Here is an 18164-nt window from a genome sequence, read left to right on the forward strand (position 1 = left end):
GTTAACACCTATGGAGTAAAGAACAATCAGCCATTAAATCAATTGACTCTCAGCTGCCTGAAGAGAAATTCCACTGATACCGTTAGGCAGTTGGTTTTAGAGCAGGAATAAAAGAGGGATCTTCTATTCCAGGCTGAAGAGTCAGCCTTTCCACTTAAAACACACCCCAGTTTTGGGGAGTTTATTTTCTGGGGGAAAGGTGTGTATTGTATGTGAGAAAATACAATAATTAAAAACCCGAATGTAAACTAATAACCAAGAACAAGGGGAGCATGTTGGTTTCGCCCACAAAAGTCAAAGACTACTGTTTTGGTGCTGAAATTGAGAAAAGATTATTTCTAGAGGACAAAAGTGTCCAAATACTTTCTGAAAATCAGACCCCAACTAATGTTAGTGACCATACAAATTGATACCAATAAATCATCCATTAAATTTAAAAAAACTTAGCAGTTTCAACTCTTATAATTTCAGCCCAACTTCATTTACATTAACATATAAAGTGCATAATACTTATTGGCAGAGCAACAGATCTTTGATGGAGTTCCTAAAATGATGGTAGTCAAAACCTTATTGAATACAAACAGAAAGTCTCATAACATTTTAAAACCATTGCTGCTGCTAGCAAATTTCTATAGGCATGGACAGGACCTTTGATATTCTTCCCCATTACTTGGGCTTTAATTGCATCTCTGGTGGTACCATGAAATACATAATAGCATGTACTAAATATCCAGATTCCACAGACATGTTTGATACAAGTGAATGAAAAGTCTTTAAAGTCCAGAAAAGGTATAGCATAAAGCCCTGAATATTGTAGAATACAGCTCTTCCACAGAAAACTCAGAAGCAGGCTAGTGCGAGGATGTGCACAAATTGGCCACTCACTTTAGTTCATTCGTTAACTGGAGTCAGCATTACTGGGCAGACCTTTCATGTGCTACAACTTTTGACAAAGGTAGACACTATCTAAACTTTCACTTTCATTAAAAAAACAAACTAGTCTTAAACCTTGACTCACATTTGAATGATACATAAGCTGTACTTTTTATCTGTTAATTTTCAAAAAGGATGACAAGAAGTGCATTTGAATATCAAATTTATGGAGTCTTGAAAATCTGTTCATTGCTATACAACTTTTATACCAAGAATATCTCAATTCACAACAAAATAATTAACAGGTAGGAGGAAGTCTTTAAAGGGATTTCCAGAACATTATATCCCTCCTTTGTCCTGCAGTATTGCTTAAGTCTACATATTAAACAATTTGGATTCTGTTTCATGGCTCTGATCTTCATGCAGGCAGATATTTATAGTGTGATGGGGGGAGGAAAGGGACTATTATTTCCTAGGATTGGCCAAATATACATTTTAATGCTATTTTGTGAAATCAGGTTCACTACCTGAATGACTTAGGATTTCCATTAGGAATATTCAGTCCCCTCTGAATTAAGTCATGAGTAGTAAATACTCATATTTTCAGAAGCACTTAAGTCCTACGGAAAGACTAGATAGCTGAGTACCTTTGAGGATCCCAGCCTTTGTTCCATTTGCAAAACTTTGCCTTCTGCCAGATTTCTGTAGGGTAACGTAGATGCACATAACAGACCAACTGATTCAGAGATGCACAAGTTAAGTACTTCTTTCTACAAATGCTTGTTACAGCCAATATTCTTAGCAACCCCTGACAAGTTCATCTAGAGCTCATAGGATAATGTATAAACATTGCCCTGCCATATTTAATTTTTGTAGTCAATAGCATCAAGCTTCAAGACTGTCCAGGCATCACCCAACTTTGTGTATGAAAAGTACAGTGACACTTGCTTTTAACAGGCAGGAAATCACATTTTGCACTTCAGGTTTTAAATCATCTTTAATCAGACACGTTACAAAGCACAACAGTGTCTTTTTAGCCAGAATTAACAGGGTGTCATCCATATGATCAGGAGAGCAGAGGATCTCACCTACTTCTTACCTGCATCCTTTTAAATCAATACAAGCATGTGCAGGTAATACCAATGAGGACAATTCCCCCATTTAGTCCTGCACTTTTGAGTTTCCAAAACAATTTCATGATGTTTTTACTCATTAGATTATTACAACATCAGATTGTAACAGCTGCAAGTAGGAATTTTAATAGAATAGAAGATCACCCATACCTTCTACTCTAAGAGTTGATACTGATACTTTCATATTAAAGAGTCATACAGTTATGAAAATACAGCAAAAGATTCTTATGCAAGCAAGTTATGTCCTACCAGCATAATGCAGCTTTTCAGCTTATTTGCTTGTTAACTGCAAATGTTATGAAATAAAGTCATTTTTATTTGGTGCTACACAATCTCAATTCAAGCAACAGAACATGTGCTTTGTTTTGAGACTTGAGTTTTAAGGATGCATCCCAAAATAAGTCAGGTTAACTGCAGATTACCAAGTATCAATCAGTGCAAGAAACATCTTGCTTGGTGTATACTCATTCCTTAGACAAACTATACCATCAGAACACTTAAGTACCCCACAGGACAAAGTTGAAAGATTTCTTGCCTCCTGGGAGTGAGTCTGTCAAAATACAATTATTGGATTGATTTAGAACAATTAAAAGGAAATAAATGAAGGGCTACATTCTGATGTCAGGTGTACAAGTGCAGTAGTGGACTATTCTCAATAGCAAGATCTATAAAAGGTAGTGGTATACAGGTTATCCCAGAGCAACTGTAATGCAGTTGAATTTCAGGCCAAAGTGAACATTTACAGAAATACACCTTGCTGTAAGATGGCTAGAAGGCTAACCTCCAAAAAGTAGCTAAATTAAAGGGTAAATAGGTGGACAGAGACAAAGGCTTTGACTGATATATTAGAAGTACCACTTGTTTCATGCATTCCTTTAAGTGAAACAGTCTTCAAGAATATGGTTCTGTATTTTAGGATGCCATTGGGAAGTCGGGCAGAGTCCAATCATGTAGCAGGAGTTATCTGATCTGCCAGAAATGAAAGACCTATTATAAGCAAGGACAAATAACAAATCTGAGAAATTCATACTATGAATGCATGTCCCTCATTCATAGTATGAGTGTCCCTCACTGCAATCAATTTCAGAAAATTGACTGTTAGGTAATCCTATACCATATATAGGCTTTTAGGGTGTCCTACCATACTGCAGACCCTCAGACAGCACTCTGAAATATACTAGCATTGCTTTTTCACATCTGAGATTAGAATCTAGCCCAAATTATTAAAGCTAAATGAATATCCTCTTTCCTCAAGTGCTCTTCGCTGGGTGTGTTCAATTTTACACAACTTTTCCTTGATAACTTATAAGTCAGAACTGACTAAAACTTAACTAGCTATGTAATTTCTAGTTAGCCTGTTGGAAAGGAAAGAAACAGTACTAACTTTAAAGTTAGTTGAAAAATACCACTATTTAGTTTGTAGTCTCTTGCAAAGTTGTTACAGAAACAGTCAGAGACATTTGAGGGGAAACCTGTGACTGACTAGTTATTTGCGTTCACCAACTTTTTAGGTAAAATTTTACAACCAAAAGCAGAATTACTTCAACCTGATATAGCATTTGCTAATTGTGTTCAAACCAGCATGCCAAGAGATTGTTAGATGTTCTTAACTCTCAAGCTCTGCCAGCTGTCTACCAAATATTAAGGTTTACTTGTCTAGCAAGAGTCTCTCCAGTGCATGACTCCAAGGAACAAGTTCCCTTACAATAAAGGAATCCTGTTCCAAATGGCTTGTAGTACTGACACTCCCCAATACATGGAACAAGAAATAGAAGTTTCATGATTCTAATGCCGCTTGAGCTGTCATCAAAAGATTTAAATTTCTTGACTCAAGCTGGTAGCACACAAAGGTAAATATACAAGCATTTTCCCTCTTTTCTTAGATCAAACTTATTATGATGTGCATCACTTTCAGTAGAATGAGACCACTGCAGTTTTTGGTGGGATGGGGAGAATTCCACTTTGTCTTCATTAGGATTTCATAAGGCAGATAATGTGGAAAGTTTAAACAGAATTTCTACAAGCATTTAACCTGTGATATTGTAAAAATCAAAGTGCTACTTTATTAAATGAGTTATTTTACACAATATGAACATCAATATAATTACAATTGTAAAAAATTTTTATCACAAGTATGGACTGATTTTCAGGATTTCCAAATAGGGCAGAACTGTACATTTACACAGAATTGTCTTTGCATGAAGCCCAAGAGGGAACAGCATAAAAATATGAATGTTTCTGTAGCCCCTTCATATTTGTTGATCAACAGTTTGTTAGAAAAGCAGCTGCAGGTTTGTTATGTAAGGTCTGACAGTAGAAGAGTCAATAGGTGCCATGAATTCACCTATAAAAAACAAGAATAACTCAGTTAAGCTAAACTGTTACGTAACATGGTCTATCTTTTGCTTAGTTCCCATGAATGAAAACTATGGTACTGCAGTCCTGTAACAAACCATTTGAGGCTTTGCTATTATGCAACATTACCTTAGCTACCCCCCCCCCAGTCTTAAGAATTTTTTTCCCCCTCTACACATGTAGAAAAATTTGCATTTATACACATTTATGGCACATCCTTTATGCTATGCAATATAAGAAGCCTTACATGGCCATCCACTAAACAACCCCCAGTTCCATTAAGTCCTGTATGGCAAGAGGTAAAATAAGAATGCTCTGGACAAAATGTACATCATTTGTTTCAAGGCAAATACTTCATTCATTAGTTGTACCATGACATTCACGGTTGTTTTTTCATTTAAGATGGTGTCAATAACTCGATCAAGAGACAGGTCCCTTCTGCTGCACTAGTAGAGATTAAAGTGCTTCTGATACTTAGTAGTCTAAGGATGTGCCACTAGTTAAACTTTTACTGTAGGAAAAAAAAATGAAGGAATCCTCAGGTCTCAGCCAGCTGGTATGTCGAACCCATATTATGGTTTATGGTTACAGACAGCCATCTCTCAAATCCACTTATTTAAAAACCATGTAACAACTGTGGACAACCTTATGCCTGAACATCAGCCAGTTCTGGAGGAAGTGGAGTCTTAGGATGCTTGCTCTCAAAGTGCTGTTTGAAGGTCTTGGGGTCCGGCATTTGTGTCTGATTAAAGGGGCAAGACAAAAAAAAAAGGCATTTAAGTTTATGCATTGAAGAAAAGATGAATAAAAGTACACCAAACTGCTCCTCCTAATTTCAAACCTAAATTTTCTTCTCTAAGAAGGAACTAGGACTGGACCTATATTCTTGATGAATTGGATCTCTCGAATTCGTGATTATGGTATTAATTATTTCAGCAGACTAGCCAAGCTGTATGCTAAAGCTTACCACTAGCAGGTTAGAGCATCTGACCCTACTCTGCACCAGAACTCAGGTGTTTAAATATGATTTTTAGGGAATCACTCACCAACACTTGTCTTAGGTCACTGCCGAGAGAACTGTAGTACAATGTGCTCATTTTGACTGAGTGCCTCTGCAGAGGCTTATTTGACAGCACATCACAGAACTATTCTAGTTGTAGATCCCAATATGGGGGGGGCCTGTACCCTTATCTCCCTCTTCAACTCAAAAGGGACAATAAATATTTTTCCTTTACATAGCTGTCAAGTCAATTAACTTCAATTTGCTTTTTTGGTACTAAAAATAAAATAATAATAAAGTATTTAGTGTCTTAAGGAGTTATTTGTAGCATCTGCCGACTCATTACATGGTACAGAATATCAGTTCATTGTTTTCAGACATTTGCAGGTGGCAAGTTCAAATTACAGTGCAAGGAAAAATGGGTTTATTTCGCAAAAATTAAGACATAGGTGTGCGTACTGAAGCCAGAAGCCCTCAACTTGGAAGCTTCTAGTTAAGGTTTATTAAAAGTGACAGTTTTTTTCTAGGACAGGCACTTTAAAATGAAGGCATTCTGTAAGAGGAAAGGAAGGTTTGCCCTTCATCTCCAAAACTATTACATTCACGAGAGCCAGTAAAGTGGAAAGTTGTACTTGGATTAGCTGCTTAAATCCTGTCAACCCAATTATTCTGTTAAAAGTTACTATATACAAAGTCCTGGTTAAAGTGCCTAGTACAATTCCACAACTGGCAACAGCAGGACAGACTAACCCCACAAACAGAAAAGCAACTTTTCTTTTATAAATCAAGACAAATTGATCTCAGACTGACTGAAGCTTTCTTCTGCACACCAAATGCAAACATGGAAGCCTGGAAACTACAATGTGCAGGCCTTTGTTATTTCTATTCTCCATAACTAAGTGATACTTATTACTTGACTGTGCTGTAGGATTTTTATATGGGGTACATAGCATAGTAAATACAAATATGACTAGCAACTAGCCACTTAACTCACTGTTACCACAGAAATATTTACTTTATTGTCGTTTCCACCACTTCATCCTATAAAAGTCCTATGCTAGGCTGGAAGAGTTGCCCACAGGAATGCTTTTTCTTCAGGTCTCCTTACCCTACAGACAGTGCAGGTATAGATCAAAGCAGCCTTGGCTGCAGCCTTCTGATCATGTCCTTGCTTCTTTTTTTGTTCAGCTTGTTTTTTGGCATTTTTCTGTTGTGACTGAATCTTCTGTTGTCCACGAGCCATATCTACAAACAAAGAAGAATATTTAGTCTACAAACATCAGGAGTTGTGGGGCTAGCTGACTAAGAAGCCACTGTTATGAACACACAAGTCATACATGCTCTCCACATGCCCTACAAGTGCCATAATTCAGATAAGACTATACTGAGGAATCTGTCAGTAGTTTCAGGTGAGTCACCCCTTTCTGCACTCCACTTAGCTTGAAAAAGGATAGTGTTATTTGAAAACTTGCTAGAAACGTCAACCCACCTCCAAGTTGTTTGGTTCAAGTTGATATCTTTTATTAGACCAACTGTCTATCATATAGCCCCAGATCAATATAGATACCTCCCCATCCCCACAAAAATAAGATAAGGCAGGTAGATTTAAAAGAACTGAAGAAAAGCATTCCTCTCCCATCCCCATTTCCCCCCAGGTGCAAATATATGAATTCCCCTACACCCATGAATAGTGTTTTAGCAGGTTCCAGTTTGAAACTTCATAAGGGGGGCTCTTTAACAGACCATCTTTTTGGTATGTTTTCATTGCATCAACAATAGAGTCATGTTGCTGTTTTTTGTTTTTTTAAATGTTCTCGTTTCTACAGAAAAAAAATCAAGTTTAGAACACATCTGGTTAAGGAAGTTATTAGGAAGTCCAAATACCTTTCATATAAAACCTGAATTAGGCCTTTAGAGTGGCAAGAATGTGGCTTCCAAATTGTAGCACTGGTTCCACAGAATGCTGGCTTGGGATTTGTGGAAAGCTGGCTAGTAATTTGGAACACGTTCTTATGCCAGGCTGTTTCTGAAAGCACGAGGCTGATCTTTATGAAGAGCAAGGGTCCGTAAAATGAGATTAAACCCAAGAGCCAGCCAGCCAGCCTCACTGCCTCCATGGTTTGCTGCTGGATACAGAATGTCAGTGCTGCCCTCAGGACCCATCAGCAGGTTTACAGCACAAGGACCTGAGATACTGGACAGCATCTTCAAAGGACCAGGAAAGGACTAGAGAGCTAGGCAGTACATAAAGAAAAGAATAATGAAATAAGGAAGAATTAGCAAGAGAAGGGAAGGAGATAGCAGTGTGATCACCAAGCGTGAAAGGAGAAGCAATTACAGGTACTCCTCACTTAACGTGGCCCCGGTTAACATTGTTTCGTTATTACATCGCTGATCTATTAGAGAACACACTTGTTTAAAGTCATGCAATGTTCAGTTATAACGTTGTTTGGCTGACACCTGCTAGTAAGTCGCTATTGTGACGTAACTGGATTCACTTAACATCATTTCATTTAAAGTCGCATTTTTCAAGACTGTAACAACATAGAATTCATGATATAATACAATGGATATTTTCTTTAAACTTTTCCAAACATCTACTCTTGCTGTTTATTCCTTGAGAGTTTTTGATAGCTTGCATTACCTACACTACAAAAAAAGCACCTAAGAAATCTAGTCCCTGAGGCTCTGAACAAGCAGATTGTTTCTGCCCAAAAGGTGCTTGCATTTTACTGGGAGAGACTTCCAGATGAGTTGGGGGGGGGGAGGGGAGGGTGTAACCTTTCTGGCAGGCATGACACGAATTAGACTCCTACCATCCCCCCTCCCCTACCTGACCTGCAGTTCTGCTTGCTGCTTCCTGTTCAATTGACTGCTGTTTTCTACTCCCTGCCCTGTGTGCTGCTGTTGTACTGCCCTTCCCCACTGACCTGCCATGTGCTATGCAGACGGCCCACACCATTTGTGGCCCTGTACCATAGGTTGCCCAGCTTGCCTTAGACCCCTGAGGCTAGGCCCCGGTCCTGCCTGCCACATCCCACAGACCTGACTACACCTGTTTTAAGATGAGACTCAGACTGAATAAATAGCTTTAGCCCCCTGATAAACCCTCTGACAGGGCTTACTGTCAAAATAACTCTAGCTCCCAGCCACAGCAAAGAACTGCAGAGATGGGAGAAAGCAGAGGAAGATCAAAATCCCACAGCAGTCCTCTCTCACGAGCAAACGCAGGCCAGCACAGCAAGTTCGTGGTGCCTGCGCTCGGCGGTGGCGACCCAGGAGACCAGGCAGGACACACAGACCTAGGGTCTCAACCAACTCCAGCTCCAGGCGCCTGCTCGGGAAGGAGCTCTGCAGACAGCGGCACCGGGCAAAGACACGTCAGCCACAAGCGTTCGGAAGGTCAGAAGCTGCCCGGGGGTTTCAGTGTCAGCGGTTTCGGCAGCTGCTCCCTCGAAACCCGCGTGCCCCGCGGAGGTGGCACTGCCGGCGCAGCCGTGAGGCCAGGACGGCACTGACAGGCGGCGGGAGCCGGGTCTGACCACGGCCCCGCTCCACTTCCATGCGCGGAGGGGCGCGGAGGGGAGAGGAGGGGAGGGGAGGCAGGGCAGGCCGCGCCCCGCAACCCCGAGCGCTACCCCGGCCCCCCAAGCCCGGGGATGCCTCCCGCCGCCCCGGGCCCGTTCCGCCGCCGCTCACCCGGTCTAGGTACCGGTCCGGGTCCGGCCGCCGAGGCGCTGGCGAGCGCTGGGGAAGGCTCCGCGGGGCCCCGCAGCAGCCACCGCCGCCGCCTGCCCAACAGGAGGAGGGAGGAGGATGGCGGCCCGGCACTGCGCACGCGCAGCCGCGGTGCCCCCCGCCCACGCCATATCCGGTCCCGCGGCCAATGGCGGCGCCCCCATGTTACATAACGCGACGGGCGGGGAGCGCCTGTGACCTTAACAGGGAGGTGTCAGGGCCCGGATGTGACGCTACACCGCCTCCTGTCCCTCCTTTCCTTTGCGGACACTCCAGTGGGCGGGGCTACGTGCGCTCCGGCCCCTCCTCTGTCCGGCGAGAAACGCCCTCTACAACGTCAGAGGAGTGGGGCCCCTCCCGGCGCTGATCTCGGCTAGTTTCAGTCTCCAGCCCTTGCTGACGTCACCTCCCCATCTCCGCCCGCGGGCAACGCCTCCGTGCCCGGGCACGGCGCAGGCAGCGGGGCGCAGCTGGGCTCCGCTCCTCCAGGGGGCTCAGCGGCGTGCCGAGCGCACGTGCTTCTCCAGGGACAAGGACGCGGCGGCTGGCGGGAGCTTCCACCCGCTGGCAGAGGCAGGCGCCTTCCCGCTGCCCCTCTGCCCCTTCGAAATATTCTTGCAACCCGCGTCTGGGTCGTGGCGAGGCGGGGCGGGGCGGAGAAACGCTGCACTAAAGCAGCTTCAGCGGGGGAGCGCCAGGACCCCTGGGAGGGAGGGTTGTTGCTACCGCTTGCGGAGCGGGGGGTTTAGGCGGTTTCAGGTCGGGGACGATGAGCCACGGAGAGGGCGGCGCCCTCAGCCCTGCGCGGCTGGGCACTGCGCCTCGGCCCGTGGGTGGAGCAGGAATCCGAGCGCGCCCCTGGGCCCGGCCCTGCCTCCCGCCGACTGCGACCGGGGGAAGAGCTTCTGGCTGTTTGATTGCTCGAGTGCAGCCCCTGGTTAGACACCGGTAGTATCCCTGGTTGGGAAGGGCCAAGCTGTGAAGCACAGACAGCCTGAATTGGATGGGGACGTGTGGGGGGAACCAGTTTCCTTTTACTCGGTAGCATTGGTTGAAACACAGTATTCAAAACACAGACCTCCAGCCTGTTTGAGCCTTCCCTGCAGTGCGCATGCCACATACAGCACAGCTGTATTTCATGAACATCTCTTTGGCAGCCTTTGGGCCCAATTCTGGCCTCAGTTGATTTATAAACCAGCCAAGTTAAAATGTATTGTCTGCCAGCATGATGGAGAAGACAGTCAGGCTCCCTTGTCTACACCACCTACTGCCAGTCTGATATCCTGCATCATACACTTGGTTCTCCTGATTTCCTTTGGAGCTTTGCTTGAGTAAAAATTGGTCTAGTGTAGAATTTGCTTCTCTGTTTTTACCATGGGGTGAAATGCATGATAATAACTTTGTCTGCAGTGGGGTGATCTCTGTTGTGTTCAACTCCTGTTCATCTTGGAAGTGTGATGATCATGCTACAGGTTTAATGACTTGCATTATGCAGGGTGGGGAGAGGGGGCAGATCTAGATCAGGGGCAGATCTAATTTGGCCCTGTGGGCTGGATCCAGACTGCAGGGCATCTCATGGGCCAGATCTGTATCCTGCAGCAGAGCAGCTTCTTGTCAGCATGGCTGCTGCAGCTGCTGCATTGGTGCAGCTCTGGAAGCGGAGCAGTGAACGTTGCCACTGCACTCCCCCCACCCCTCCCCTTTTCCTGTGCCCCGGACTTTAGTCACCAAGGGCAAATTAAGACCTAGAACTTGGTGGTAGGCAACAGAGGTGTGGGGCAGCATTGTCATCATTCAGCTCTGGTGTTCTGGAGCTATGTCAGCACAGTGGTTTTGGCAGCTGCATTAACAAGACCCACAGGCTGCATGTGGCCCATGGGCCATTTGTGGGAGAATCCTATTCTACCTGATTGTATTGTTTTTTTTCTGGCCTGTAAAAAATCTATTAAAAAATTGACAGTGGCTCCGTAGCATTATGGGGCTCCTAAGCATTATACCATTTGTAGGGAGTCTTGTGGAATGTTTCCAGTTAACAGGTGTTTAAGTAGGATGTGATGACATCATGCATGAGGACTGAACATAACGCATTATCATCAGGAAATGCATCTCCATCCCAGCACACCTGGTTTTGACTGATCATTTTTACTTTAAATTGGCAACACTAAAAATAATTATATCTTGGCAACACTGTGTACAGTATCTATCTCCAGTGCATTCATGATCTAGTCACTAGGTGCTGAACATTGTATATGGAGTTATAAAACTATAAAAATGGTTAAAATTGTTAGGGGAAGGTTGGGGGGGTTGTACTTTGCATTTTGAATGATCTAATGCAGAGGTTCCCAAACTCTTTCTTATTGTGTCCCCCCTTCCAGATTTACCAGCTGCCTACATACTCCTACCAGCATGTTTTGTATTTTAACCCTGTAAATGCCAATTATTATAATAAAAATTAAATTCACCATTACACAATTTCTCCTGTGTACCTCCCAGAGATGTCTTGCATACCAAAGTTTGGATCTAACCAAGCTTAAATTTCTTTATGAGATTTAAGCTTGGTTACATAGGAGATCTACAAATAAAACAAACTTCCTTCCTGAAATGGTTAGTACTGTTTTAGGAGTAGGAGTAATGGGTCCCAGTTGTGGTAGTGGAGACTTGTGGCTTTAAGGACTAAGCTTCCCAGATAGTGAGTCTGGGTAGGGCTCCCCTTTGGCAATACAGTTTGGAATCAGATTCCTCATAAGGTATCTTGTGAGCACCTTAAGCATTGTATGAACTTTGGATGTTGCAACAATGTCCTGGCCAAAGTCTTTGTATAAGTTAATTAATTTGTTGCTTTAGATTTATATCAACTTCCTTTTCCTGGACTAGTGTCTATATCATGAATACCAATGTTCTCCTGTTTCAGATGAAGAGATCTTCCATATGACCGAAACCTGCAGTCTTTAAGCAAAATTCTCTTTGAAGTCAAAGGAGTTGGAAAGGAACACAGACATTTCAAATTCCCTATGTATTTAAAACTCTCTGAAATTTTATGCATAGACCACACTTAAAAAGCATATTCAGGATGAATAGCAACCTGTTACCTACTGTTCTTTAAAAGTAAAATTTCAGTAGAGGTCTATTAAAGGAACTGCCCTCTCAAAAGGTCTGCTATCTTCTGTTCTGAGTAGGGTGGATACTATAGTTGCCCTCAGTCAGTGGGCATTTTGAGAAAGGTATGGTATCTTTGTTCTAAATGGGTGAAATCTATGTTTTTAGTGTATCTCTCCCTTTCAGCAAAAGGGGACACAGTTTTCCTCAAGGGCTGCTGTGCCTTCAGTCCCACTGAAATTATTATGAAATGGTACCCATTTTCAGATGGTACAGTTTTCATGAAATGAGGTTTCTATTACGAAAATAATGGAAAGATGGTTATTAATTCTATATGTCTTTTCCTAAGCTATTCATGCCATCAAATCTGCTTAACAGGCTAGGAGATAGGGAAAGAATAAGATTAGCATTTTTGTGTAGAGAGTGACAGGCAGAGTTATAAGGGACATGGGGAATTTGGAGGACAGAGGGAACATGAAACAGTTGTACACTATGGTTGTTTTGCATTGCTCTAGCAAGAGAAAGCAGCTGTGAACTCAGTTTAACTGGCTTGTATGCTCTGTCTGCTTTGGGCTGCTCCAGGGCAGGATAATAGTCTAGTGGCCAATCTAGTCATAAAAGCTGAAAATGAGAAAACCATTTGAGACTGAGACTTCATATTTTCAAGTCAGTAAAAAAAAAATGTACAAGAACATTTGTGTGTTTTGTTTGTGAAATATGTCATTTAAAAAGCAAGGAAATTCTCAGATAAATGTCAATGGAGTAAAGTTTAAACTGACGCATCAGTAATTTAGAGAGATACAGGGAAATTGCAACTATTTACAAGCATTAGCTATGCAAGACTGTATAAAATTCATTGAAATCTTCAGTGATTACAAAAAATACAAAGTTACAGTCAAGTTATTTTAGATTTTGTTATCCTGACTTTAATAGGATTATTTGTGGAGCAAAGAAAGAAAAAAAGATAACCAAAGGATCACCCTGAGTGTGGTGAACAGAAGCAAAAAAGGGGAGCAGAATGCAGAAACAACCAAGGAGGAAGAAAACAGAACAGAAGCTCTCAGGAATGAATAGCAGGAGGAAGACAGTTGCTGGAAAAAACAAAGGAGGATCTAGAAGCAAAGAAGAGCAGACGTAAAAGGGAAAAAAGACTGACTAAAAAGCAGGACAGGAAGATGGATACAAGTGATAAAGTGCAGAAGTTGAAGAAATCCAAAATCTAGTATTTTCATGTTAATTTTATTGATTGATGAAGGTGAGGACAACTGCAGAGGCATAGTTTTGGGTATAACATAATATTTAACAATCTCCATTGTCATTGTTCATTCTGCTGTTGTCTCTGCTTCCCATTTCTGGCTTCTTTTTCATTGTTTATTTTGGAGTGGGTTTGGGTTTGGGTTTTTTTTGAGGTGAAGGGGGCACAGAATGAGTGTGAACTCCTAGTTTTTAGGTCAGACTGCTTTGTGCTTTGAAGACTTGTCCACACTTGAATAGGCTTTGGAATAATTTACTTCACATTAAAGTGACTTGGATCCACAAATGAATATCTTGTGAATATTCTCATGTTTTAATACCTATTGTTAAACTTTTGGCAGGAGGTGTACTGAGATACAGGATGAGTTTGCTTACAGTAAGGTAGGCATAGATGAATTCCTATCTGGAAAACAATGTTGATCAAGACCTCCCATGGATATTCCATAAAGCTTAGCTGGCTATCTGCTTCTCTTGTTCATTTACCTGTGTGCCATCTACTGCTACAGGGTCATCCTGTCAGGATGTCACCTCCCCATTCAAATATTGGCATGCAACCAGGTTCTGCCCTTGGCAGTTCCAGCATGTGGGGAATTCATATGCGTGTATCTTTTTCCTGATAATTCAGCATTCAAGCCTTGTGCCTTAGTGTGGTCTCACACTGAGCTACTGGACCTCCTTACTCCCTGGAAAGAGTTTCAACAGGCTCATCATAAATCTAGCCACCATAATGCAAAAATAGCCAAGTGCCTATCCAAACCAACGGAGAGGACACAGGTAGGCTGCATATCTGCTAGAGATCTTACCTATCATGGCAATTTGTGGACCCTATTGACAACGTTCCCCTTGAATCTCCAAAACTTTGAAAATGTACTGCCTGGTTCCCAAAAACACAGACCAGGTAGTGGGATGAAGCAAGAGGTATCATAGGTATTATTAGACTCCAAACCCAAGAATTATTTCCTTCCCAGAAGGTATCCCACATGCAGCAGAAAGAAATCCTGGAACGTGCAGCTCAACTGTGGAACAAAGAAAGCATTATGGGAGGTCTGACTAGAATTGGAATATATATATTCCGTATAGCAGTACAGTATAACTTCATAAATCCGGGATCCTGGGGACTTAGGAAATTTGAAAATTCTGGGTTTTTTGAAACTAGAGTGGCGGCTGGTTGTGGAATGGGGGAGTGGGGGGGAGGGACAGGGAAGCTTAGCAGCAGCCAGTCCTGGAGCAGTAGCCGCACATGAAGCGGGATGGTGGCGGCAGCTACCGCATGCAAGTTTCCCTCTCCATGGCCAGGGGATGAAACGTGCCGGATTTTTGAGAATTTCGGACTTCTGATATCTGGATTTAAGACATTATACTGCTCTCCCTCTCTTTCTCTGTCTCTCTGTCTCTCTCTCTCTCTGTGCGTGTGTGTGTATGTATATAAGTAATATAGTACTATTATAAGACTGCAATGATCCAAAGGGAAAGTAGCTCAGTTGCTAGATAGCAACACAGTGCAAACCTGTAGCTTGTGAAAAGAGCTGTCACAACATGGATACAACTCCCCCACCCAGAGTTTCAAGGGTAGACCCACAATATGTACAAAGGTTCCAGATTAAAACTTTGAGACAGGATTTCATGAAGGAAAAAAAATCTGTGCATGTCCTTTCATAGCATCTGATGAAGTGAGCTGTTACTTATGAAAGCTTTTGCATCTCTGATTCAGTCAGCCAGGAAGGTGCATCTCTAGCTTGCCTTCTGCCTGTCTAACAAAGGATTTGCATCTTAAGAGCCCAGGGAGGCTTATGTTCTGAGCTTTCCTTTGGCCTTTCACTCTGCCAGTTAGGCTCCTCGCTCCAGCTTAGAACTGCAGAAAAGAGGAAGAGGGTGAAATTTGTTTCTGTGAAATTATTCTGCGTGTATCTCAAATTAGGCTAGATGGAATAATTTTAAGGAAATTCCTAGAGTTCAGAAGAACCAGGAACTAGTTATCAGTCAGTACTAGATAGGTGCTTTTCACTCAATATGTGTCAGACTGGGGCAATTTAAAATCACTTAAATCATTTGATTAGAAATAATTTATTTAAATCAGGTTGTAGAACATTAAAACTAATTTGAAAATTGTGCTTTAGCAGCTTTTGATTAAAATTTATAATGAGCAAAAGTAACAGTAGTAATGGGGTTTAAGTTCCATTGCTGCCTTTTATTTGACTGTCACTTCAGAACAAAATCTGAAGTCTTTGCTAGTAAGAGGTGCTTCCTGCCTTTTCCCCAAGATGGGCATTGTCCAGCTTGGGAAAGCGACTGGGGAATTTACTCCAGTGCTCCCTATGCTCAGCTCTCAGAGACCAGGGGCAGAGTGGAGGAGGCTGCTCCCCTGCTTCCCCAGACCCTAATCTGGGGCAGGAGCAGGGGCAGGGCCAGGGAGTCTTTGCCTTCTCTTCCACTCCCCTCACCTTCCCCAGGCCAGGATCACCCTTGTTTTGGGAAGGCAGAGAGATAAGGGGAAAGGGGGAAGCTGTTGACTGAATGTCTGTACTGCTCTCTCTCCCATAAAGATTTCTATCAGTAGAAATTTCTACCAGCAGAAATGAACATCTGTTCATGGCGAAAGATTACATTTTCTCTCCTGGCTGCTGTTTTGATCTGCAAGCTCCTATTCAGTTGGTTATTCACTGTGGCCTCTATTGCTGTTGAAAATATGGGCCCCATCATATAAGTGTGATTATACTCTTGGTTCCTAGATTGCAATCTTGCTTTTAGTTTTTTTTTTTTAATATGCATGTTGCTCACAGTGATGCAGTTTGTCATTCAGAATAAAGCTAACCATTCTTTTCCAGATGACTAAAATGATACTAAACAGTACTGGTCCAAGAACAAAACCTTGTGAGACCAAATCTAATAAAGATGCTACAATTGCATGATAGTTCCCCTCCTGCAATTATTTTTTTTGAGATCCAGTTACTGAAGACTTCTCTGATTTTGTACAGTATTAATTTGTAATCAGGATCTTGCTTTTTAATTTTATACAAAAACCCATGGTGGAGTGTAACTATACGTATCTGTGGGATAAACTGATGCAGTGGGCCAAACACTGAATGAGTTGTACAGTTACTTTGAAGGTTGAGCCTATTCCTCTCTGTGGATGGGGACTCTACCTGCATGAATCCTTATTGACTTCAAGCCCTCTCCTAGACTTTGCTAATGTTAGTTTTTGTTTAATTAGGACTTTGTTTGCATCCTGGGGTCTTCTAAGTTCTACTACGCATAAAACTGGGGCCCGATGGTAACATTACCCTAGTGCCTCTGTTAGCATACAGGTTTCCCTTGATTTATGCTGTATGTGCATTCCTGGAGAATGGCACATAAATTGAATTCACATAAAGTGAACCAACTTTACAATGTAACAAATAGGGATAGGTTCCCCTGGCGGGGAGGGAGGGAGTGAGGCTGGGACTAGAGCAGGGGTATGAGGAGGGGTGCCACTCCCAGGACTGCACAAGGCAACAAAGCAGAGGGAACAGAGTGGTACTCACCTCAGCCCCGGCTGCAGCAGCCTCAGGAGTGACTGGTGCCAGCAGCCTGCAGCCGCTGGGCCTGTCCCCGCCACACCTGGGCTCCACTTGTTCCTACTCAACTCTGCTCCTGGGCTGCGCCGTGCCCTGGTGCAGGCAGCTGGTGCCAGCTGCTTCCAGGGCCACTGCAGCTGGGGCTGGGGTGAGTGGAGCCATGGTCCTTTCCCTTCTCCCCACAGATTTACCTGCTTGGGTGCGAGGGCGTCTATGCTGATCGCATAAAAGCAAATTTACCTTGCATATAGCGAATTATGGGTCTAAATATGCTCATTGCATAAGAGTGAATTCACATATAAAGAATCCACATAAATCGAGGGAAACCTGTATTTACATGTGAACCTCATCCCCATAATGAAGGGACAAATACATTTTGTTGACTCACCACAGGAGTTGGCCTGTTATTGCACCCAGGTGTAACAAAGGTGGGAGTGGTTCTCTAGAAAGATAACTAAAGTGGAATGAGCCATCCTGAAGCATAAACTGTAAGAGTAGCCCAGTTTAGAGAAGAGGGTTTTTACTGATTTTCTGAGCATCTCTTTATAAAAAAAGCCAAGTCTGAGGAAGGAAACAATGCTTTCATAGATTCATAGATTTTAGAGTTGGAAGGAACCACAAAGGATCATCGTGTCTGACCCCCTGCCCCTGGCAGGAAAGAGAGCTGAGGTCAGATGACCCCAGCCAGGTGACTATAAAGCCTCCTCTTGAAGACCTCCAAGTTAGGTGATAGTACTACCTCTCTTGGAAGCACATTCCAGATTCTGGCCACCCTTACTGTAAAAAAATTCTTCCTAATGTCTAACCTAAATCTGCTCTCCAGTAGTTTGCACCCATTATTCCTAGTTACTTCTAGGGGTCCCCTGGTAAATAGCGCATCTCCAACTCTCTGTTGTCCTCCCTTGATAAACTTATAGGTGGCTACAAAGTCTCCCCTCAGACGTCTCTAGTGAAGGCTGAAGAGATCCAGATCCTTCAACCTCCCCTCGTAAGATCTTTCACGGAAGCCACTAATCATATGAGTGGCCCTCCTTTGGACCCTCTCCAAATTCTCAGTGTCCCTTCTGAAGTGCGGTGCCCAAAACTGGACACAGTACTCCAACTGTGACCTAAACAATACTGCATGGGGGGGGGAGCGTCACCTCCCTCAATCTGCTGGTC

At 43.0% G+C, this 18164-nt stretch overlaps 1 protein-coding gene across 2 annotated transcripts; it reads right to left on the bottom strand.

Annotated features, from left to right (window-relative positions):
* Nucleotides 1-1854: 1854 nt before the first annotated feature.
* ZNF706 (zinc finger protein 706) lies at nucleotides 1855-9175 on the bottom strand. 2 transcript variants are annotated; one of them, XM_019551383.1, is made up of 4 exons: nucleotides 9061-9175; nucleotides 6470-6606; nucleotides 5007-5103; nucleotides 1855-4350 (listed from the first exon to the last, which is right to left on the bottom strand). In XM_019551383.1, the coding sequence occupies exons 2-3, from the start codon at nucleotides 6602-6604 to the stop codon at nucleotides 5008-5010; spliced, it is 231 nt and encodes a 76-aa protein (XP_019406928.1). In that variant the 5' UTR covers nucleotides 6605-6606; nucleotides 9061-9175; the 3' UTR covers nucleotides 1855-4350; nucleotide 5007. The 2 variants fall into 2 exon arrangements, with proteins under 2 accessions (XP_019406928.1, XP_019406939.1); XM_019551394.1 differs by lacking the exon at nucleotides 9061-9175 and adding an exon at nucleotides 6847-6851.
* Nucleotides 9176-18164: the final 8989 nt, after the last annotated feature.

This window comes from Crocodylus porosus, unplaced genomic scaffold, assembly GCF_001723895.1.
Source record: "Crocodylus porosus isolate Cpor-Errol unplaced genomic scaffold, CroPor_comp1, whole genome shotgun sequence".
Taxonomy (NCBI): domain Eukaryota; kingdom Metazoa; phylum Chordata; order Crocodylia; family Crocodylidae; genus Crocodylus; species Crocodylus porosus.